We start from the raw sequence: 25128 nt of genomic DNA, 5'->3' as shown, positions 1-25128 counted from the left end.
TGATGACAGTAACAATACCTAATCACGTGCTGTGCCCCAGGCACCATATAAAGTGCCCCATATGGATTATCTCGGTAAACCCCACCATTACAGAATAACTAATGCCCGGATGGCTTACTGTCCAGGCTCACGTAGCTAGGCAGCGTTTAAACACTCTCAGATCCAGCACCTGGGCCGGTGCTTATTTCGGGTAAGGCTCAACTTACAACCAAGTAGGGGAATAGCATGGGGTTTTTAAAAACAAACTAAAGAAACTCTTAAAATGTCTTTGAATTAACTAAAGTCAAGAAATAATCCAAACATCCTATGACTTCTCAACGAGTGTGTGGCAGTGTTATCATCGCGTTCGGACACTTGTTATGAGGAACTAGTTTTTTAGCAATGTGGTTTGCTGGGACCTATCAGTCTACCCAGGGCTGATGGGTGGCTCACCCAACCCTTACTCCATTTCGCCACTAGATGGCGACATGGCATCAGAGAGGCTCAGGACCCAGAGGCGCAAAAGAGCAGGCTAACCACACACAATTTCAGAGCTAAAAGAGACTTCAGTTCATCTCTTCCCAGCACTCGCTCTAAGGGTGGGAAAGTGAAGAAAAGCTGGCTGAAGCGACTGGTCCGTGTATGATAATGTGCTGGTTAGCTCATCAGTGATAAAAATATAATTGTGTAGCCGCTAACGGACCTGACGCCTTAAGACCCTTCATCTGGTATCTCCTCCAATCCTCACTAGATGCCTGAGGTGAGCATCAACTCCCCACACTGGGCTATACAAGGAACCGATGCTCAGAGAAGTTAGGAAGCTCACTGCAGGTCCCGCAACCAGTAAGGGACAGAGAGCCAGGCTTCAGCCTCCCTACTAAGACTTCAGATTTCCAGGATTCTCTGTCTCAAGCTATCCTCCAACCCCCGAGAGTGTGTGGTGGGGGGGGGGGGGGTATGGCATTGTCCATTTAAAAAAAAAAGTTTTGAAATCTAAAATCCAAAATATGTGTTTCATTCTATAGTTATAAATCATTGGTTCAAACTTATTTAAAAAAAAAAAAAAAAAAAAAAAGAGGCCTGCTCTTTCCCCACTGCCAAAACAGCGTGACTTAAGGTGGCTCAATGGATGCCCTAGTTGCTCTCTCTGCTCATACAAACACACCCTGAAGACTCAACAACAACTCTCCTGACTATACGGCTTCCTCCTAGCAACAGCTTTTCCTTGGCTGTCCACCATAGCTGGATCGTAAGACCCTACTGCTGATGACACAGCCTACTTTGGATGGAGGACACAGGAAAATCAAACTGGAGTTAACCTGAAAACCCCCTCCCTGCTAGCTAACTTTCAGAACATCAGAAGATGCAGGCTACTGAGAAAGAAAGTATTAACCGCCTTACCCAGCTGTGGATCCTACAGACTACAGGACCAACCTGTCAGGCAAGGATGTGTCCACTGTGTGTTCAACAGCGCCTGACTCTACGGGGGCAGCCAACAGCTTTCTGCTCGAATTTCAGGTCTATTGCATGGGAGGGAACCCATGCCTGGAACTATAAACCTGGACAAAACTGGGGCTGTCATAGGCCCTGGGAGGTGGGAGGCAGGGGAGATATCTACTGCTGTCATCTTGCTAACTGAACACCCTGCTAAACTGCCTTCTAAACATCTGTTCAAGCCACAAACCAGTACTGCTCACAACCACGGTCAGAGAAGCTGTGAGCAGCTGTCAGTGCAGAGTTCATACATTCAGTTAGAAGCTGAGAATAAGTTGAGTGCTCAACCCTAAATGGGACAGTTATCTCTCTCTCTGTCTCTCTTTCTCTCTCTCTCTTTCTCTCTGTCTCTCTCTCTCTCTCTCTCTCTCACACACACACACACACACACACAGGCACACACACACGCATGTATGCATGCACACATACACATAAAAAATAAATCTGCTTTTAAAAAATAAAAATAAAACAGGTTGTAGTGCCACATACTATAAGTTTAGTATTTAATGTACCATTTAATTTTGAAACTTATAAACAAATATTCCTTAAAAGATATTAGCAAAGGAAAAGAACAGATTCAGAAATAGAGGAAGTAATGAAATTGAACTAAAATAAACGTTTAGTTGGTAAAAGAGAACACAACCTACCATTTTCAATTTTGCTTTTAGGATGCGGTCCACTAAACGCTAAAAATTTTCCTGGAACAATCCAGTTGAAGTCCCCATTTTCAACTCGCTGGCAGAATTTGTAGAAAAAAGAAAAGAAAATAGTTTATAATTTTTATGCAACTTAAGCAGTCTTTACAAATAAAACCACTTATCATGCTTTCAGTACTAGATCAACGGGTCTTGAACGAAAAAAAGCTGACAGCAGTTTCAAGGTGCACTTGATTTACAAAACGCTATTTGTAAAGTCCCTGCATTCTACCCAAACGACAAAATATTTAGATTGTCTGAAAGTTATGTCTCCTGGTCAGTCTACAATGAAGTAAGATGAAAATAGTGTTTATTCCAACAAAAATAAAATATATAGGCTGAGGTAAGAGAAAACGTAAAATCTAAGTCCTTTCATGACCATGGTAATAATCATTATAATAATCCACAATAAACACATTCCCCTCTTTTCCTGGTTGCTTTTGTTATTGTTGAGTGGAGCTGATGTCTACTTCTGGTGCCGATTTAAAGACTGTCAGGAAGGCGGAATGGGACACATTATACCCTCGAGCAGTGGTTCTCAACCTTCCTAGTACTGAGACCCCACCTCGTGGTGACAGTTCCTCATGTTATGGGGACCTCCAACCATAAAATTATTTTCGTTACTATTTCCTTACTGTAATTTTGCGACTCTTATGAGTCATGATATAAATATTTGTGTTTTCCAATGGTCTAAAGCGATACCCGTGAAAGGGTCGCTTGAACCCCCAGGGGTCACGACCCATAGACTACCACTGCAAACCACTGCCTCTGAATTCACTCAAAACCTCTGGCAATAGGACAGCCACTTGTAGCTCTGGTTAATCACCCTGGTAAGCTGATTTACTGGGTCAGATCTTTCAACTAGATTTTTCCGTGAAATCCTTCTTTCGATAAGCTTTTAACTCCTATGAAACCAAGTGAAATGTATCTGCAGGGTGAATGATTGGTTAGCATTAGCCTTTGGTCTCCATACTCAAAGTGATTGTTAGAAAAGGCCTACAGACCAAGAAGATGGGTCACCTTGCCTAGTTCCAGTACCTCCTCCCTTTTTCTTCCTTTCCTTGAGCTATTAACTGGAACAGGGATGGAACAGGGATGGGTTATAGCCCAAGGCATTGCAGGTGACTGGGAGACTTCTGGGTAATGCATTACAAATATTCACACCTGCACACAAACCACTCCACCCCTGGTTCCATGTCTCTATCTTCATCAGGGAAGCAACGGTTTCCATGTAAAGAACTCCTCCTCTGGTTTATAAGAGGGCATCCATGATAGGCGTCTGAGCCAGTGCTTGAACTCTTCAGCAAGCACAAAATAAACACACATCAAATGCATCTGAACGTCAAGGAACTCAGAGGAACTGCTTCGCTTGTGTGACCCATTTCCACCGCCACGAAATTCAAAACGTGGCTGGCTAATTCCTAAAATCTTTCCAATCATAAGATACTAAGGAAACTTTACACGCCATCCTGAAAATATAGCCCCTGTAGTAGCCTAATCCTAATAAACATACTCTCTTCATAAGACCCTAAGATCTTACAGACATATAAGCACATATGTAGCTATCTCTTTGTAACAATTGCAATAAAGAATCAAATGTATAACTTTACACTAAGAAATTAAACAGCTTCTTGTTTAAATGAAACAGTCGAAGTGAAAGATTCAAAATGCCCTTGAGTCAGCTTAATACACTGTAAAAATTCAAGACTAAGCATAGACTTCAATTTTCAACAGACAAAAGCAATCCCTTATCAACAGTAGAAGGCAGTGGCTATCTGTCTTCACTATTTCTGTGTCCTTGACCCCTAAAGAGGTTAGATGAATATATTGTGTTACAGTATCTGTTCATTTTGATTATAGCCATCTGTTTGGTTAAACAGTAACCCTGTATAATCAGTCACTGGATAGAGGCAGTGAGCTAAAGCCACTATAGTACATCAGCAAGATAAATTCACTACAGTATCAACAGAGTTGTGCTTGTGAACCTTCCGACCTTAAATGGTAAGCATTAGGTGATGTTAGGCTCTATTGAGCAGCCTGGGAAAGGTTTGTAGAATGAACAATAGGATTTAGGTCTTAGATTTAAGCTTGAAAGAAAAATAGTAAGAAGGTTACGGCTTTTAGCTGACCTAATACAACGTAAATTGCTTTGGTGATGTCCCAGAACCATCATCCATGCCCCTAAGGTGTTAATGACAGAATATTTAAAATGACACAAACCTGTTTTCCTGATTAAACTTTAAAGAATCGAGATCAAACAGAAACTTCAGATACTTTCCAGCCCTACACCATTTTTTAAAGAAACATCTAAGGGAGGATGAGACAAGGGCCATTGGCTCAGCATCTAGGCTGATGTAAAGCTACCACCGGATACCAGTTAGAAAACGGCAGATGATCTACACTACAAGAAGAGCCCCAGGCGGACAAACGTCATATTTCTCGAATGGATGTGTCTAGATGCTGTAACCGACCATGCTCTAGGATTCTCCAGGCCACAAAAGATTACAATTTCTCTTGAATAGCTAAGTTGCTGTTCTTAAAATGGAGTTTAACTTGAAAGCATGCTTCTACACTTGCGAGAAATACATGTGTATCTCTGGTGTACTATTCACAAATACCCTTTCCAGTCCAAATGTCTGGACTTGTTACCATTGCCACAGGTCATCAGTAAAAGCCAAAAGGCCTTCAGGCTGATGCCGAGACTACCACTATCAGCCGTCTAGCCGGCCGTTACATTCCTATTCTTCTATCATGCATGCTTTCCCAGAACGCATGTGTTAAGAACTGTAACCTGGTGCAACACATAAAATAGGTAGAGGTATCCTCATCGCTTTGATTTGGGAATGGTAACAGCAAATATGAGCTACAGCTCCACTCTGCAAAACACTACAGCGTGCCCCTCATTTAATCCCTGCCATCACCCCAGGAAGAGAGCACTATTACTGTCCGCCTCTTCCGTTACAGAGGAGCTGCACCAGACTTGCTGGGTACCACCCAAAAGGATCCCCAGACAGGAGGGGGGGCAGATAGAGTGCAATGTCTATCTAGAAAGTCATCTTAAAGATGCTTTTGCATTTTTCTTAAGCTCCAAAACAGTGAATTCACACCAATAGCACAGCTTCACTACAAAATGTAAACAGTGCCATGAAGCTGGACCTTTTATGAGCTGGAAGTATAATCTGTATCTGAGTTGTTGGGTTAAAATTAAGTTTCCATGCTCTTTGGCTCTGGAGAAGCAGCAAACTCCAGATTATTGTGTAAGCTCTGCTTTTGAATGGGAGTGTGGTGGAAGACCTGGGGTGTGTCCACTGTGGGCTGCCTAGGAGAGCAAGGGAGACAGACAGTAGGGAAGACAGGCCATGGGCAAGGGAGAGGGATGGGAGAAAGAGAGAGAGCTTGTCCCAATAATCTCAGCCAGTGGACAACCCCTGCAGACTCAACCACAGGATACAAAACTCCAGTATGCTTGCTGATGTCATTTCTAATGCTCAAGGAATGAGGCCTGGGAACAGAAGTAACATGCTGTTATTGAAACTTCAAAGCCAGTGTACTCAAAACACAGAAAGCGTGTTCAACCGGAAATCATGAGGTCGTATGATAGCAGGATCCCAACGTGAGCAAAGGGAACAAAAAGACTTAAAAGGTTAAAAAAGATGACCAGAGATGGCAGCAAGAGAAATGTAAGCCCCACCGCCTTCCAAAGTAAGGAAGGAAAATGTTTTCACAATTAGCGATGAGCCACGGAGCTGCCCGAGGAAGAAGACCAAACCCGACCTATTAGGTTTGGGAATATTCCTATGCCGGCAGGAACATCAGACCATACTAGTTCTAGAGACCACATCTCAAATAGCTTGGAAGTTAGTAAAAGAAGGTAACTGTCATCCCAACACCCAGAGAGCTGAAGCAGGGGGCCTGCTATGAGTTCCAGGCCACCTGAGCTACAGTGAGACCCAGTCTCAGAAAAGCAAAATCCAAACACAAAAAAATACGAAGAAATAAATCAGGGAAGGAAGAGGAAGGAAAGAAAAGAAATCAGACAATAAATTAAAAGGAAGGAAAAACACATGAGGGATTGTCTAGGGGAGGAAAATCTAAAACATTTTATAGACTTCGTCAATAAGATGTGTAACTGGCAATGTGCGTGATTTATTAGCACACGTGGAAACCCTGGGTCCCTTCCCAGCAACAGCTGGAGTAGCCAGGAAGGAATCTGACTTCCTTAAACTTGTGGCCTTTGAGTGGAGAAAAAAATACAACAGGATGGCTCCAGAAACATGCTTCAAATAGTTTTCATAGCCAGATCCCCACGGGAGCTGTACCTCCATAATTGCGCCAGATGGTAGAGGACATGCCCACACACCTGCACTCTGGGGCCTGCTTGACCCCAGTCCCAGGCCAGGAGTACACCGCCCTGCCCACAGTCTCTAAACACGGGAAGATCACAGACTAAGCAGCATCCAGATTCCATTCCAGTTTGTTCTACAGAGCCACTCCCAAGCTCAGCCTTGCCCCAGCACACACTGACTCCAGCTGTGGACATGGGATGGAAGACCTAACAAACTTCACTGGGTCTCACAGAGTACGCTAAGGGGGAAAGTCAAGAGTCAACATCCACTGGTTAGGGTAACAGTTTACTTATGTAATGAAGAACAAGGTCAGCCTTGACATACCCAAACCATATAAGAAACTAAGTTGGCATCATATATGAACCCGATCTTAGATCTACATTGCAAATTGATTTTGTTAAGTCATAAAGTCTCGCAATACAGATAAGCTAATGAGGGAAAAAAAGTACATCATTTCAAAGAGTAGTTTAAAGTCGAAATAGCTCAGGTGGGAGAATGTTAGATTAAAAAATACTCTAAGTGGAGTTATCTGTTCCCTGGAAGGGTACTACAAAATCAGAATGGGTTCTTAGTTAAACATCTCGGTCTAGAGAGTTTGCAGGGAGATAGTGTCTCCTGGCAATATCGGAAGCTACACCCATAAAGTCTTACCAACACGACTGCCTTACTGTGAGCTGAACAGGTGCTACACCAATGAACACACCAAACTGAACAGAAAGAAGCCCATGAGGTTTCAACTCGACACAGGCAACTGATGAAATCGGGAAGTGGGAGACCTGGTCTGCCCCAGGGAAGAGCATGAACGGAAACAATCAGCCCTAAAAACATATTTATAGGTAGTATCATATGGACTGAGCAGTTTATATTGAGAGATATATGTATATGCAGATACACACAGTAACAATTAGGGACAAAAGTGGCCATGAATTTGCAGGAGAGTGGGGAGGGGTACACAGAAGGGTTTGGAGGGAGGAAAGGTTAGAGAGAAATGTTGTAATAAAATTATAATCTCAAAAGCAAAAAAGCAAAAGGTTCTGATCAGCTTCCACTGAAACTAGCTCTCCCGAGATGCCCTGAGCGGCGCTGCACTCTGCTTTTGAAGCTCTCGGACTCATCAGCCTGTCCGCTATTTCATTCCCTAAACACCAACTGTGCCTGTGGTGTGTCTACTCTGCTAGGGGGTAGCTTTATTCACGCAAAGACAAATAAGACACCATTTCTGCCCACAAGCAGAGTACACAGGGTACACGGAAGACACAGACGTGGAAACAGTATCCCCTAACACTACTCGAGATGAGCGACAAGGGCTGGGAACGGCTTCTAGGAGAGCCGTGTAAATAGAGTGAGCTGCCTATCTCAACCCTCTCCTCTCAACCCTCTCCTCCACCTCCACCAGTGCTAGGATTGCAGACTGCACACGGCCAAGCCAGTTTTCTGGGTAAGTTCTGAAAATCTAAAATCTGGCCTCTATGCTTGCTGGGCAAACATTTTTCGGATTGAGCCATCTTCCGAGTCCAGGTGTCACTTTTTGAAAAAAGTTTCCTCGTCATAGTGATCAGAACGGAGCTGCCTGGGCAGGGGCTGGGACAAGCGGAGGCCTCAGCTGCCAACAGGTGTGACCTGTGTTTACTGGGCGTTGAACAAATATAATCGTGCTCTTTGGGCGCCGTGGTAAAACCAATAAGAAGCCCTGTGCCTGCGGAAGCAGCAGCACCTCTGTGCTCAAGCAGACAATAGGCAGGTGCCTCTCACTGCCAGGTCAAGACGTGGCCAGATCAACAAAGCCTAAGAGAACAAGGTCAAGTCACCAATAACTAGACAGTCTGCGGGGGATGGGGGAAGTGCCCCTCCATCTGACAGTGCCCTTTCACAAAGAAGTGTTCTTCAAAAACGGGGCAGTTTTATCAGGGTGGGGGATGGTGACAGATATAAAGCAGTTCAAAGAAAGCAATCTCATTGCTAAGTTCTGAAGCTGATCTCAAACTTTAAACCTAATCACCTACTTAGGGCAACTCTGGAATTGCATGGACCAAAAGAGAGGTAATAAATGTGAATGACAGGGATGAGAACCCCCCTATCCACCCCCCCCCACACACACACACACTAAACGTCACCGCTGAAGCTCCTTTCTCCTTGTTAGTAGTAACAAGGTACTGCTAGCAGATAATCCCCCTCTGTGTTATCCTGGGAGGTCACCTGCTCAAGGGCCACTATTCAAAAACAGAATACCTTCTGGAAAGCAGAGGGAACAAATCGATGATCCAACTTTGGATCCTCCCTGGTGGATAGAAATTAAACCCATAGAGTTTAGGTCTGTTAGGCAGGAACAATCTCCTCCCAAACTAACACAGGGAACGCTGACACACACGAGGTGTATAGACAATTTACTAAGCCAGGGTCCTCAAAGCGGAAGGTTCGGCACCGGCGTCACCACTAGAGGGCGCACTGTCCATGTATACGCAGGTACACAGAGTCAGTGGCAACTGAACACTAGGGCTCTTTCAGCGTCACCATTTCTCCCTAGGACACAAGGTCTATGTGATCTTTCTGAGCTGATCCATAGCTAGATTTCAAAGGAGGGGCTGCTGTCTTAGTTCTCGGGTTCACTGGGAATACCTCACGAGCCCTGTTAGAAACCGCACACGTTTTGACACTGACTGTTCAGGGAGCTCGCAGACTGTCGTCTGGTGACTTTGACTGTTTGACTGCCTGACTGGTTGTTTCTGGATATTTCTAGTACTGCTGCAAAATTCGGCCTGCTTGAGCACTGTGAGTGTGAGCAGCAGGACAGACGGGCTGGCATGGACCCTGGAGAGACCGCATTTGGAGGGCATTTTACAAGACCCATGTCTGGTGCTATTTCTCAGTCTTGAAGGGAATGAGCCATCTGTGTGTGGGTCACATGAAAACAGCCAAATTCCTGAGACGTCTTTCTCCAAACCTTCCAAATTGGACAATCGTGAAGGACTCTCACGTGAATAGTCAGATCAGAGAGAGCAAGAAGATAAACCCTGTCTGGCGTCCCCAAGGCTTCGCGTCACGTGTCACAGTGGAGGACACGTGATGTACACAGCCAAGCCTGTCGTTCTTGTGGGATCTTTCTTCTGGATACCCATGGCTACTATAACTTAAAATGTGAACAGACCAAAATCAGGTATGCCAGAGGGCAAACTTCACACTAGACTTTGAAGACCTAACGTTAAAAAAAAAAAGTAAAATACTTCATTAATGATCTCTGTGTTAACTGTATGTTAAAATATGTGGGAGTACTACATTATATATTACTTAAATATATATTACTTAAATATATTAATTGTTTCTTAATATATTACTTAAATATATTAATTAAAACACTTTCACCATTTTTTAGCATTCCTAAATATGGCTGTTGGAATGCTTAAACTATTTATCTGGCTGATTACAAACGGCGTGCTTTAGAGCCTTGACTGGCAGGTGGAAGGGGGCACGCTCTGAGGAGCGGACGTCAGTTCAGCGTTAGGTTTGCAGCAGGTACTTCTGCCTTGCTGACCCATCATCTGTATTTATAAGTAGCGCTCTGACCGTAAGAACCTCCTGTAAAAGGTTGAGATGACAACAGTTAGAGCCCCTGCCACACAAGTGAGAGGACCAGCACTGGATCCCCAGAAACCCACATGTCGGGTGGGCGTGGCGGTCTGCCTGTATCCTAGCGTCCATCGGCAGAGACAGGGGAGTCATAGAAGAGGCATATGGATGGATTCTGAATTTGACTGAGAGACCAATTTCTTCATTAATGAATAACGTAGAAGAATAGTGGATGATTTATCAACCTTAGGCCTCCACAGGCACACACATGTACATTCACTGTATACATACAAACACATGTGTGCCCCCATACGTGCAAACTGTGCATATGGTCACACCACATACAAACATAAAAATGGAGGAAGAACTCTTTGCTATCACACAGAGTCGTGGTCTCACTGACTTAAGGGTTTTTTTCTTTTGTTTCTTTTCATTGGTCAATTGGTTTTATTTGACACAGGATGTCAGTAACCCAGGCTAGCCTTGAATTCATGATAATCCTCCTGTCTCAGCTTCCCAAGTGCCTGAACTTCTCGAGCCATATTATATATTAAGTGTAGTTTAGTAAACAAGTGTCTATGACCAAGATCAATAAGAGAAATGATAGCTCATGCTGGCAAGGATGTCGAGCAAGGAGAACACTCCTCCACTCCTGGTGGGAGTGCACTATGAAAATCAATATGGTGGTTCCTCAGAAAGATAGGAATTGATCTACCTCAAGATCCTGCTATACTACTCTTGAGTATATACTCAAAGAAGACTTCCTCTACACTACAAAGACTTCCACTACAAGGACATTTGCTCAACCATGTTCACTGCTGCTCTATTCATGATAGCCATGAATTGGAAACAACCTAGATGTCCTTCAACAGAGAGATTTTTTTAAACTGTGGTATATTTATACAATAGAGTATTACTCAGCCACTTAAAAAAATAAAATCATAAAATTCACAGGTAAATGGAACTAAATCATAAAATCCACAGGTAAATGAACTAGAAAAAAATCATCCTGAGGTAACCTAGACTTAGAAAAACAAACACAACATGCATTTGTTTATATGTGGATTTAGCTATTATTAAGTCAATGATAACCAAGCTATAACCACAAAGAAGATATAGAGGGCTGGGCAAACCTTTAATCCCAGCAGTCGGGAGACAGAGGCAGTTGGATCTCTGTGAGTTCAAGGCCAGCCTGGTCTACAAAGGGAGTTCCAGGACAGCCAATGCATTTACACAAAGAAACCATCTGGAGTGGGAGGGGGAAGAGATTAGGTACAGAGTAGGGGACTGGGTGACAGAAAGATCGCCCTAGAAAAGGGAAATAGAATAGATAGCTATGGGTGGACGGGGGGTGGGGACTGGAACAAGAGAATCAAGTAAGGATGGGGAGGTAAGAGCGAGCAAGGGAATATGGGGAGAAACAGCCTATGGGGGTAGTATGAAAACCTAACAGCAGACGCTTCCTAAAACATATACATATAAAGGCAGTCTAAACTCAATCACCAAATAATGGGGAGGGGCCCCATCTGAACATCTCTTGTCACAAAATGAAGCTTCTAAGCCAGGATTGCGTTACATCTGATTGAGCTGTTGGCCACACTGCTGCCAAGATAAACTGACAAGAAGGCCCCATTGCCGAAGACAACACCTACACAACTCACTGAACTCGGAGAAGTCAAGTCGGGGCCTACCTATAATTTCCACCCCTCCGCTAGCATCTTTGGTACAGGAAGGTACTCTGCATGCTACACAGGAGAAAGGTAAACATCAGCCCAACCACAAACCTGTTGATCTACAAAGGTTTACTGCCTGCATGATAGGTCAGTGCAACGGTGGCAGAAATCTGTAAAAGGAACCAACAAACATCTGATTCGATTTAAGACTCACTACACAAGACAGAACCCAGACCTGGCATTGCCTTGATGGTTAAGAACCTGAGAGTAGATACCCCAGGGACCTAGGAGAAAGCCAAATACTACTGTTCTACCCCCCCAAAAAAGTAGCAATAAAATGACACCTAATGACACTCTGCTGTACTAATAGATAAGTGCCCTGTTCAGAAATCATCAGAGAAGCTTCCTCCTGCAGCACACAGGACACATACAGAAACCCTGACAGACAAGAAGCAGAAAGTTGGAGACCTTGGAACACTCCAGCGGAAAGTGTGTTAGAGACAGAGGGGAGGGAAAGAGCCAGAGGGCCAAGAAAACAGGACTCTAAATCAACAGGATTGACGCACATATGAACCCTCAGAGACTGAGGCAGCACACACAGGGCACAGGACCTGCTCGGTCTGACCCAGATGGGGTCCTAGAACTGAAGGAAGTGGATACAAGCCCTCGTTCCTAAGCCAGAGGCAATCTCCAATTGATAATCACTTGCAAAGGAAAATTTAGTTTTCTACGAGGAAGTCTCACTGGAGAAGCAAACTACTTCCAAGGGTGGGTTTGGTGGGTTGAAAGACAATAGCTTTTATAGGGAGTGACGTGATTAGGAGGTGTGACCTCCGGAGGAAGCGTGACTGTCTGGGCAGGCTCAAGCAACACTGAGTGTCACAATCCACTTCCTGCTGCCTGCAGCGCCAGAACTCTCAGTTCCTTCTCCAGCTCCATGTGCGCCTGCATGGCACCCACCATAACGATAATGGACTAAGCCTCTGAACTGAACTGTAAGCCAGCCCCAACTAAATGTTTTCCTTTATAAGAGTTGCCATGGTCACGGTGTCTCTTCACAGCAACAAAACACTAACTAAGACAGTAGGCTGCACCTACCTAGCAGTAGATGGTCAGTCTCTCTCTCTCTCTCTCTCTCTCTCTCTCTCTCTCTCTCTCTCTCTCTCTTTCTATTTTATCTTATTTTCTACTTTTATTTTATTCTATCTTATTTATATGTACTTTGTCTTTCTTCCCTCTTTTTACCATACAGGTCCTTTAAGTATATAGTATGGCTTCCTGATTGCGTAACCCAGTAGGTCTCTATATCTGTTTCTTAGGCCTTCTTTAGGGTTCTTTTCCCTCAGTTTGTTTGTTCTGTCCTATTCTGGTGTTAGTTTTTCTTTTCCTTTATATTATTTTATTAATATCCCTTAGAAGCCTGTTTGTCTTCTAATGAGAGACAGAAAGAGGGTGGAGGAAAAAGGGAGGGGGGGAATCTTTTTTTTTTTCTTTTGGTTTCTCAAGATAGGGTTTCTCTGTGTAGCCCTGTGCCACTACCTGGATTACATCTTTCTCAATAAAAAGAAAAAAAATGCCTATGAAAAGACATCCTGAATATCCCCAGATTGTTCCCAGCGAGTCTCACAATTGCTATCAACAATACAGCTTACTTTGAAACCTACAAGTCCTCTCCTGGAATACTGGCCTTGTTGTATAAAGTGAGGTGCACAAATCTGGCTGTTTCACAGTTCACCAAATGGCCAGGCTCCCTGGAGCAGTGTAAACAGCAGGGGGCATCCTGGCAAGGAGTGCCTGGGCCACAGAGCATCCTTCCAAGACAGTCACCAAAATCCAGTGCTCTCCTCCTGCTGTCTGGGTTCTTCTTCATTCCGGGGACAGCAGGAGGACCACATTGTTACCAGATTCCGGCTGCTGGGTTGGCTGTGAGAAGCACGCAGCGCTGTTGATCAACAGCTGTCTCAGCATCAGCATGTAGAGAGGGAGAGGGACGTCAGCTAGGTTTCTGTGCTGTGTCGTTTTTCTCTGTGTGACAGTGTTTGGGCCTCCTTTTCTCCCTCTACCCCACACACCTCAACGGCTCTTTTAATTGAAATGTCTTTAGCATTTAAGAGCATATTTAATGGTATGTTCTCCGTGCTCATACGCGTAGGGCAGAGATCCAGGGCCTGGAGCTCTTTGGGGATGAGCACAGTTAGGTACACAACGTTAAGAGGCCCCTATGTGAGTGAGAGGTTATACAATCCGTGCTTCATTAGCCTCTGAGAAAACACAACCCACACTATGGCTGTATGCATACATGTGTGATCGGGAGCGGACTTTTAGGACCTGTTTTATTTTTGCAAAGAAGAGTCAAACTATAAGCACTATCCTTCCAATAAATAAATCATTCCAGGAGAAGAAGTATAGGTCAGTTACCTTTTAAAATGACTGCATAAGTGATGTATATGTTTAAACCAGTCTTGTCCATTAGAAACACACTGCCCTTTATTTCTAGTTATCTGGAGTTTCCTTCCTTCCTTCTTTCCTTTCTTTCTCTTTCTTTCTAAAATGAAAAGATTCTTCTGCCAGTACTAAAAATGCCCCCCACACACACACACAGTTTGAACAGTAGACTCAATTTTAAAAAAAAAAAAATACTAAACTTATTAACTTTGTTAGACATAATGTTTCTGAACTTACGGATTTCTATGCAAGAACACAGAATATGTTTTTCCCTTAAGTCGTGTCCCATCTATAGGGAATTTGCAGACTAGAAAGAAAATTAAAATTGTATGTAAATAGCCTTGATGTTAGAAAAATAGGCACAAATTGTGAATGGTGAAACTAAGGTGATGGTATTCCAGAAGGGTGATCTGGTCTCCACAGATTCTGAATGCATGAAATGAAAAGGAGGGAGGAGGAGGAGGAGGAGGAGGAGGAGGAGGAGGAGGGAGAGGAGGACGTAAGAAAGGCGGAGAACTGCAAAAAGCAATCTCAGTCAGGACAGAGGAGGTTGAGAATCGGTTAGCGGGCAGCTCGGAAGGACAGGAACAGGACCGTGGAGACTCCAGAGGCAGACGGAGCTTGACAGAGCTGAAGTAGTGGGACACAGCTCACCTCGGGGCCAAGAACAAGACAAGATGAAGTGCTGTTTAAGATCATCCAGCTTGGCTTGTGGAAGGAGCCTGAGAAAGGGACCAGTGCTCAGGTAGAGAGCAACTCCAACAGTCCAGGGAGAAGAGTTCCGACCCAGGGTAAAGGGAACGACGGAAGGGCATCCTCCGTCACCAGCCACGGGAACGCAATGCTCAGAGCGGGCAAAGGGGGCATTCTAGTCTTGAGCTTGGCTAAACAACAAGATGCCCCTCCATTAGCACAGATGATGGGATCAGAAGACAAGTTTGAATGAAAGATGAACAGTTTAATTCAAGCACAGGGTGGACTTGACACACAAGCAAGATACTCAAATAGACATGCTCCGGACACCAGCCCAAGCAGAGAAGTCAGCTTCACCTGCTAGGGAGACTGATGGAGTTGATGGTTCTCCTGGAAAAACTCAACAGACGAGCTATGCTCAGGCAATGTCGGTCCCCTCACATTCTGCAGGCTCCTCAGCTCACAGAAATATCGATGCTTCTGGACCTCTCCTCCTCCTACCCCAAAGTGTTCCTCAGCGCTTCTGAATGGCACCCCTGGGTAGACAAGCATCCCTGAACACTATTCATCACTGTGCAGGCAGAGTTCACAATGGTGCTGTGGGGAAAAGAGCTGGGTTCGCAACGGAAACAAGTGGCCAAGCGTTGGTACTGAGTGCAAGCAACTGCATTTCAATGACTCTTCATTGAGAGTCTTATAGCACCTGACTTTGCCTTAACTGAGACCTTATAATGCATAGGTAATTTAGAATTTCACTACCAAACTACACTTCAAAATTACAAAGAGACTGTCAATGAAGTTTGACAAGAGAATGAATCTATAGGTAGGTAGGGAGATGATAGATAGATAGATAGATAGATAGATAGATAGATAATAAATAGATGATAGATAGATAGATAGATAGATAGATAGATAGATAGATAGAGCTCTTCTATATAAATTAAAACTTGATGACCCCTAATAACCAAAGCTGACCACTATTTTTTAAATGATAAATGGTTTTTATTTAACAAGTAATAGTGTTTGATTTTTTTAAAAAAATGAACCAACATGAAATTATATTCTAAAAAAATAATTAAGTGTACAAACCTCATAATGTTCATATTCATCCACATCAAATGTCTCAAAGTCAAAAAATCCATGCTGTAATCCCTGAAAGTAGAACCGAGTTAGTTGTCTGTACACAGCACTAGCGACACCCTCCTCGTCCCTTCCGGAATGTCTAATCCCAGAATGGTCCCCCCAACCTCGGTGTGACAGCCTCGGACCTGAGCTCTTCACTGCCTCTCAAGGGCACTTATACCAGTGACAACTTTGGAACTATATACTCCAGGAACCGGGAACGTGTGCCGCAGAAAAGGGGCTTCCTCCCCAGTTTATATCCGTTCTCTATGCAAAACTAAGAACACACATAAAATGGAGCATTCTAGAAAAGCGATAGCCAAAACCTATCGGGAACGAGACTCAGGACAAAATATATGACAGCGATTAACTTCTCACACAGGAGCAAAACCAGTTCTTCTTAGACAAACTTGTCTTCCTTCAACCATAATAAAATATTTACCGAAACAAAATATTTACCACAAAGGGCATTTTTTTCCTTAATGGCCCTGAATTTCTAAAACTCTGTTTTGGAGGCATTTGCTCTCTAATGGTAGTTTGGGCTAGCCTGAGGATATACCATCTGCTCTTAAAATTCAGAAGGAAGAATGAACTTTTTTAACAAAAGAAATACTTCATACACTTTTTTTAAGCGGTGACAAAACTCTTTTAAAATTAGCTAGCTTGTTCACACCTAATATTTGCAGGAAAATAGAACTATGTGTGCATGTATGTATTATGTATGTATGTATGTATATGCATGTACATATGTATATATACACCAGGAAGTTATAGAGATGACAGCCGAATATAAAACCATAGATACACTTAAAAGTTCTATGATTGAGTCATTAAAAATAGATACGCCGGGCAGTGGTAGCGCACACCTTTAATCCTAGCACTCAGAAGTCAGGAGGCAGAGGCAGGTGGATCGCTGTGAGTTAGAGGCAAGCATGGTTTATAAGAGCTAGTTCCAGGCCAGGCTCCAAAACTACAGAGAAACCCTATCTCGGTGGTGGGGGGAGAGACAGATGCCAGAAAGCCAAGCTGCAGTGTGTGGAGATAAGAGTGCATATCAAAACGTGGGACTTGGACCTTCCACACCAGAACCACCAAGACTGCGTATAAAATAGGCTCCTGGGCCCTTCCCAGAGTGTAAATCAGATTCTCTGGGATCAGGGTACAAGATGAGTTTCTTCAGGCTATTTATTTATTTAGACCCAGTCTCACGTAGCCTAGGCTGGCCTTGAACTGGCTGATCACCCTGCCTCCCTCTCCTGAACGCTGGACCGCAGGTATGCATCACCATAACCAATGCAGGTGGTGCTGGGGATCGAACCCCGGGCATTGTGCACACTAGACAGGCATGCTACCAGCTGAGCTGCGGCCCCAGACTAGGGACACAAACACTAATAGGTCCAAAGAAAACTCAACAATCCACCTCTTCTCCCTTCATCTTTAAACTATGTGGTTGTCTGTGTATGTTCATACAACATATACACAATTGGGTATGATCATACATGATCATGGCAGTACGTCAAAGTCTGAAAGCCACCCTCACTTCAGAGGCAGTTTTTTAGCATGTTTTCCCTGATGGATCTTACACATACTAAATTCTGGCAACAATGACCAACTGAATGAGTCCTACAAAGTAAATTGAACACGTTCAATAAGTTATAATTATCTCAACTTTTAAAAAGCTAATTAGGCAGGGCTGGAGAGGTGGCTCAGAGGTTAAGGACGCTGACTGTTCTTCCAGAGGTTCTGAGTTCAATTCCCAGCAACCACATGGTGGCTCACAACCATCTACAATGAGATCTGGTGCCCTCTTCTGGCATGCAGTCACACATGGAGGCAGAACACTGTATGGTATACATAATAAATAAAATCTTTTAAAAAAAAATCTAATTAGGCTGGGCATGGTGGCAATGCATTTAATCCTCTGTGAGTTCAAGGCCAGACTGGTACACATAACAAGTTCCAAACTCTATCTCAAAAATAGTAGTAATTAATTGATTAAATAATTAATTTATTTAAAATAAATAGCTAATTAGTTCATCCATACAGCTATTAATTTCAGAGAAATCTCAGTGTACTGTTTTGCCTTTATGTTTATGTTTTTCCTGCATATTAAATACATGAACAAGAGGCAGGTGGATCTCTGTGAGTTCAAGGCCAGCCTTGTCAGGACAGGCTCCAAAGCTACAGAGAACCCTGTCTCGAAAAACAAAACAAAACAAAAAAAAACAACAAAAACAGAAACAAAAAAACAAATAAATAAATAAATACGTGAACAAAGTGTTATGATAAAGGAAGTATATCAAAATCTGAAAAAATACCCTTAAAAGGCAAAAACATGACCACGCTCTGTATACATTCCCAAAAGGATATGCACTCGGTACCATGAAAATAGCCTTGCATGTGTCACCTTAAGCAAGGGACTCTACACGGGCACGTGTGTCTCAGTCAGAGACAACAACAACAAAAAAAAAAAACCTATCAGAGCCTTTTAAAACATCATCTGTACTTAAGAACACTCCAACATGAGAAAAGACTATGTTTAGAAAAGCCTTTATTCATTAATAAAGTCACACCTTTCCTGTTGGGCAGGAAGGATGTCATAAATTTCTATATTGAGATGCCAGATACCATAATAGGGCAGGGATGGTCCAGAGGGAACTGTGGATTTCACAAGCACTACAAAAGAGACAGCCTCTGTCAGATGCAAGGAGAGGCAAAATAATGACAGCCAGGACAATAAATGCTTTCTTCCCTCAGGCGTGGTTCCTAAATATTTTAATAGTGGCTTATAATATGTTGGGTAACCTGCCCATAAAACTCTAGACTACTATTTATGGGTGAACATTTGGCTGTAACGCTGGCAAGTGTGGGGTTGAATGCTTCCATAGTTTTTATTGTTGCTATTTTGTTTTTTTGTAATTTTAACTCCTTTAAAGTTTTTGAGAGTTTAAGATTATTTGCTGGGCGGTGGTGGTGCACGCCTTCAATCCCAGTTTTTGGGAGACAGAGACGGGTGGATCTACATGAGTTCAGGGCCAGCCTGGTCTACAGAGCAAGTTATAATCCAGGCTCCAAAAAGCTCTAGAGAAAGCCTGTCTCGAAAAGCCAAAACAAAACAAAACAAAGTTAGATTATTTAAGGGGCTGGAGAGCTGGCTTAGCAGTCAAGAGTATTTGCTGCTCTTGCAAAGGACCCAGGTAAAGTTTCCAGTGTGCATTTGCAGTTCAAAACCCGCTGTAGCTGTAGTTCCAAGGGTTGCAACGCCCTCTTCTGGCCTCAACAGGCACTACATGTACATGATGTAAATACCTATTGTGCAGGCAAAACACTCAGACACAAAAAAGTTCTTTAAAATAAAAGAAAATCTGCTGAAGAACGGTAAAGTCATTACCGTTACACATACCGTTACATTACCGATACAGTGTATCTAAAAACAGATACACTGAATAGATAGCATATTTAAACTGGTTTTCTCAAAACAGGACAACGTCCATTTTATATTATAGCAGAAAAAAAGAAATTTGCACTAAAAAAAACCCTGCAACTAGATTCACAGCTGAACAGGTCACGGAAAGCCACGTTTCTGGCTGACAAATGCCCGCTGTCGGTTCACCAAGTAGCTGTGCCTGGTCCCTCTACAGCATTCACGGTACAGCCTGCAGTTTCCCGGGCTGTAAATTAAACCTGGGCCAGACATTGCTTAACTTTTCCATTAGGCCCATAAATAATTAAATAACTATGCTTAATTAACTAACTTGACAGAGCATCAATCACCCGGAGGTATTGTTCAAACACAGACCACAGGGTCCCACCCTGAGACTCTATGATTCAGTTCGGCCTGGCATACGGCCAACCACTGACAACAGTGGCTTAGATAACCTCGTGCCCCTCCCACACTAAGAGTCAGCTTGAAAATGAGGCAAATGGGCGATGGAGCCATGCCATGGTCACGGCAACACACGGAGGGAGCAAATTTGTCTCCGAGTACAAATAAATGGCTTAAACGGGAAGGGTGGTCTCTCTCTGCCACCCCTCCCCCACCGCCCACCACTTTCCTGTCCCAGTGGGTTCTCCACTTCCAAATATTTTCAATCTAAGGTTGACTGGATTTGGGAATAAAGAACCAACGTGTAGGAGGCGGTAGGGGGAGAAAGAGGTTAATGGGATAAAAAAAATGACAAAAGTTCATTATAGACATGTATAAAATTTTCAAAGAATAAGAAAAATAAACCTTTTAATTTAAAAAAAAAAAAAGCACAGAAACTGAGGACTGACTGTATTCTACAGATCAATTAATTATCCAGGAAGTGAAAAGCCTTCTGCTACTGACTCTAGAGCCTTCCAACAACAGGCACAGGGTTGACAATTATCCCTTCCCAGCTTTGGCGAAGAGAGAGAGCCTTACCTTTCTGATTCCTTGTAAACAGTCAAGGATGGTGAGGTTGTATGTGCAGTTTCCAAAGGATGCATCCCTGCAAGCACAAATAAAGGACGTTAGAACCGTGCATCCAGATTCTCAAAGGAGAAACTACTAAGTCAGTTGGGCCTGCAGGCTGGACCTCACAGCAGATTCAAGAGCCCGAGCCTTCATTCATATTTCCACCCTGTTGCCATGGGTACAGGCTTGAAGGAGTACCTTTACCTACCAGAAACCTGGTATCCTAGTATATGAAAGGAAGATAATGACAGTCTCTATCATCCACAGGACTGTTATCAGATGTCATAAAAATTATGTGAGGTCCTCCATCTAATGACTGGCACTGCATACTCACTTAAATATTATAGCCACTATTATCTTTTGGGGGAAGGGGTGACACAATCTTGTTATATAGTCCAAGCTGACTGGGAATTACTGTGTAGACCAGGCTGGTCTCAAACTTGTAGCGATCTCTCTGTTTCTGTTTCCCAAGAACCGAGATCACAGAGCATCTCAGGACACTTAGTCCATGACTACTCTTAATAACAGTGAATGGGGCTGTTTCAAATGAAGTATGTGTGACTATAAAAGTGTTCTGGGAGGGGAACAACCTCCCATCAGGAACCAGTTAATCCAAGCCTAAAAAGGTACAGAGCCCGGGGGCGGGGGACAGACGCGGGTCCACAGAACCTGGAAGTTACTTTAATACATGTATGACATCCCTCCACAACAAAGCAGAAAGTAAGTAAAATGCAGCTAATCCACCCAACAATTCGCTCAGTTTCCTGGCAGCAACAGAAGCTCTGAATGCACTATGAACAGTTCTCAGAAAGACTGGGGAACCACCAGGTGGTGGGGGTGCATGCCTTTAATCCCAGCATTCGAGAAGCAGAGGAAGGCAGATAGATCTCTGTGAGTCTGAGAGGTCCAACCTGTTCTACAGAGCGAGTTCCAGGACAGCAAACACTACACAGAGAAACCCTGTCTCAGAAAAAAAGAAGAAGAAGGAGGAGGAGAAGGAGGAGGAGGAGGAGGAGGAGGAGGAGGAGGAGGAGGAGGAGGAAAGGAAGGAAGGAAGGAAGGAAGGAAGGAAGGAAGGAAGGAAGGAAGGAAGAAAGAAAGAAAGAAAGAAAGAAAGAAAGAAAGAAAGAAAGAAAGAAAGAAAGAAAGAAAGAAATGCCTCAGTGGTTGGGAGAACCTGAGAGGACCCACGATCAATTCCCAGCACCCACACGGCAGCTCAAAGCTGTCTGTAACTCCATTTCCCGTGGGATACACGTGCAAAGCATACAAAATAAATAAATTTTTAAAAAAAGACTAGGAACCAAAACCAAAATTATTGTGTGTGTGTGTGTGTGTGTGTGTGTGTGTGTGTGTCTGAGGTCAGACACACCTAAAGGTGTCATTATAGGCAGCTGTGAGCTACCTGAGGCGTGTACTAGGAATTAAATTTGGGTCTTCCACACGAACAATCTATGTTCTCAACCACTGAGTCATCTGTCCAGTCCAAAACCATGTTTCTAATTAAAAATAATACTTAAGCCTATTGTACTGAAGACTGAGGGCTGTGGGCTGTTTTGTAGAGCGGCTTAACAGGCCTGTTTCAGGCAACTTAAACCTCAAGTATCAAGTTCGGGTCAAGCAAGAACTGGCCCTGGAGCTTTAAAAGGAGCAGCGCTCCGAGGTGTCCACAGCAAGAAACCTGACCCTGAGTTTCTCAGTCCCTCAGCTGGGCCCCACTGCTGACCCAAGAAAAAGGACTGCCAAGCACTGAACCTGGCACAGTCAAATGTCCCCAACGAGGTTGGCTCAAGGGCAGCATCCCGGGAGGGTGCCAGAAGAACTCTGCCTTTCACACATAATTAACACAAAACCAAGTGTTATGTCACCAACTATCCAAGGAAGCTTGACCCTGTGGCGTCTACGCCGTGAGTTAAAAAGCAACCGCTTCATGACGGAGCTTCAGTATCCGATAGCATAGCATAGAAAGGGTGACTTAGCACAGCTTAACAGAGATGTCCCGTAAGCCCTCACACTTCTGTCAGCCTGTGTGAACAGGAAGTCTCTTTAGGAGACGAGGACTTATCTTAAAGCTAAATATCTCAGCAACCCCTTAACCAGCAATCTGATAGTGTCTACAGACCCATTCTTCATTGTAGTACATGTTTTGTACACAAGATAAAAGACATAGGACTAACAGGAAGGGGACTCAATTAAATTTAAACCAAGTTAACTAAAATATAAAGTCAGAATGCACAACACCTTGATGAGTGCTTTGCAACTGCAGAGGGGATGTGGCAGTGTGAGCGTGCTTGCCCGGCACGGAGAAGCTCCCAGGCCACCCCTCGCCATGCTCGGATTTGGTAACTGCTTTAATTTTCAAGACAGTATAAGTATAGATAGTATCTTAAGATAGATCGGCAATGTGATAACGTGTCTGCCTGTGGTTTCTACTGTGACCGCCACATTGCTGATCCCACTCTAGCTAACGTCCAACATTAGCAATTGAGTCTGATCTCAGAAACTAGGAGAGGGAAACTGAAAATGCAATGTTTTTCTCTTCCAGATTCACTGTACTCTGGATTCTCTTAGAAAATCTAGGCTAAAAGCTGTTGTTTTAAGTGTTTTAGAGTTTAAGGGCTGGGGAGAGAGCTCAGGTGAGAAATTCCTTGTCCTGTAAGTTTGAGAACCTACACTGGATTCCCAGAATCTCTATTTTGTTTGTTTGTTTTACTTTGTCTTGTTTGAAGCCTGGCGTGGTGCACTTGTAATCCCAGGACTAGGGAGACAGGGACAGGGCCCAGGAGAGCCTCACCTCTTTTACAAGCTGCAGGCCAGCAAGAGTTCCTGTCTCAAAAACATGTGGGCATGCTCATATACAAGCAGTGCACACACCATGTGTGCACATAGAAGAGAGAGACTCGGGGGTCCTTATACCCCGAGCCCAACCCTCCCCCTAGACGCACTTGAACAGGTATATAAACACGAGGTGCTGGAGGAAGCGCCTGACCCAGGCTGCCCGAATGTCCGCAGAGAATGTCGATATTCCCATGACATCTCCTGGACCTTCACAGCCCCACTACTACAAGGGACTGACAGGCAAGCTCGGTGACTCAGTGAGAGGAAAGTTCACATGCCATGGACAGGGTTGGTGCGCCATGCTGCTTTCACTGAAGGCTAAAAAGACAAAAGGTTTGCAAAGTGAAGTAGAATAAGGGAAGCAAATATCCTCCGTCTATCCTCCATCCCAGGACAGACGACAAGCCTTGAGAACCTACTGTGCCGAGTGGCTTAGACGCAGTCATGCATAGAGCCCCATGACTGTTAGCTAACAACCACAGGATCCTACATCCTGCCCCCAGACTGAGCAAGAGAGACGGGACTTATCAGGGGCATCTGGCTCATACACAGTTGCAGGAAAGTAAACAGGACAGAGATGGCCAAAGCAAACACACACAAAAACAAAGACCAGAGAAGGTAGAACCCTGACCCGTGCATCTACTATGTTCTGTCGACTCTGGCTAACGGCTTCCTTTTGCCAAAATCAAGCCAGACAGGGATGGTGGGGAGGGGTGCACAGTCTTTAAACTGGAAATCAGGTAGATAAATAGAAAATAGATTAGAAGATCAAAAAAAAAAATACTAAGTAATTAACAGAAAAGTTCTCGAAGGGCTGGAGAAGTGGTCACACTGAGTCCTTCCTGAGGTGAGCTTGAAGGAATTGATTCAAACAGGCTTTGAAAGTTCACTGAAGAAGTTGAAAGGTTTTACTCCATGGGAGCAGTGTTACATCCCATCAAAGAAACCAACCCGAGCTGTGGATATTCATCACCCTCAGAACAGTAAAAAATGTTTGTAAACAGAGCAGATGCCCTTGAAAGCCACCAAGACACCTGCAGAGTTGGAAGAGCCCATGCCAACAATGTTCTTTTTTAATCTGTGCTATAAAACAAAAAAGGACTTCGGGAACTTGGGAAATACCGGGCTCTGATGAAAAGTCCCTTCCTGGTCCTGAGTCATTACTCAAGGATTTGGATTCTCTCTTTCCTTTCCATATGACTCCCCTCCACAACAAAACTTAAATATTTTTAGGCCTCTGTCATCGTTGAAAAAGAGCCAGTCATCCAGAACTTGCTCGATTCCATATGGTCCTTCAGCTAACACCTTGTCTGACTCTCTCTTAGAAATGAGATCACTGCAGACCATCCTGATCTCTCTAATGATGTTTAGTGTGAGCACAGAACGATCCTGTGGCCATCCAGTTCAGAACGTTGATACCACGCCCAGAAGAAACTATCCCTCTGCAGCCACTCCCCTCCCAAACCCGTGGCAACCACCCATCTGCTGCGTCTCTGGATTTACTTGCTCACTCTCAATCCTTGGGACATTCTGGAAGCATCATCTCAGCAAGAAGTCACCCTCTCCTTTTGATACTCTCTTCTCAGAACCCCGGGCTTTCATTCTACTTCTCTATCATTACTCCCCAAACCCCCTTGCAATGCTATCCTTCACAGTCTCAGAGGGAGGCCTGAGCAAGCGCCAACCCAGGCCCCAGCTCCTGTCGCTGCAGACCCTCTGTCTAGACTTTAACGTGCAACAGTATTACCTGGGCGGCTCCTTAAAATCAGGCAGATAGGCCACGTGGAGCTTCTGTATCAGCAGGTCTAAGGGCCTGAGGCCCTGCATTTCTAGAGCTCTCA

General features: G+C 43.9%; 1 protein-coding gene across 4 annotated transcripts in view; it reads right to left on the bottom strand.

The window, feature by feature from the left end:
• Window positions 1-25128, bottom strand: part of Cdc14a (cell division cycle 14A) — a 161491-nt gene that overhangs the window by 57845 nt on the left and 78518 nt on the right. For all 4 annotated transcript variants that reach the window (XM_085677789.2, XM_085677788.2, XM_048456674.3 and 1 more), the window contains 3 exons: window positions 20417-20483; window positions 15979-16041; window positions 2121-2208 (listed from right to left, as the gene is read on the bottom strand). In XM_085677789.2, coding sequence (XP_085533915.2) covers window positions 2121-2208; window positions 15979-16041; window positions 20417-20483 — 218 coding nt within the window. The remainder of the gene's footprint in view (window positions 1-2120; window positions 2209-15978; window positions 16042-20416; window positions 20484-25128) is intronic.

This window comes from Myodes glareolus, chromosome 17 (genome assembly GCF_982192425.1).
Source record: "Myodes glareolus chromosome 17, mMyoGla1.1, whole genome shotgun sequence".
Lineage (NCBI taxonomy): Eukaryota > Metazoa > Chordata > Mammalia > Rodentia > Cricetidae > Myodes > Myodes glareolus.
This window is presented reverse-complemented; position numbering and strand designations above follow the sequence as displayed.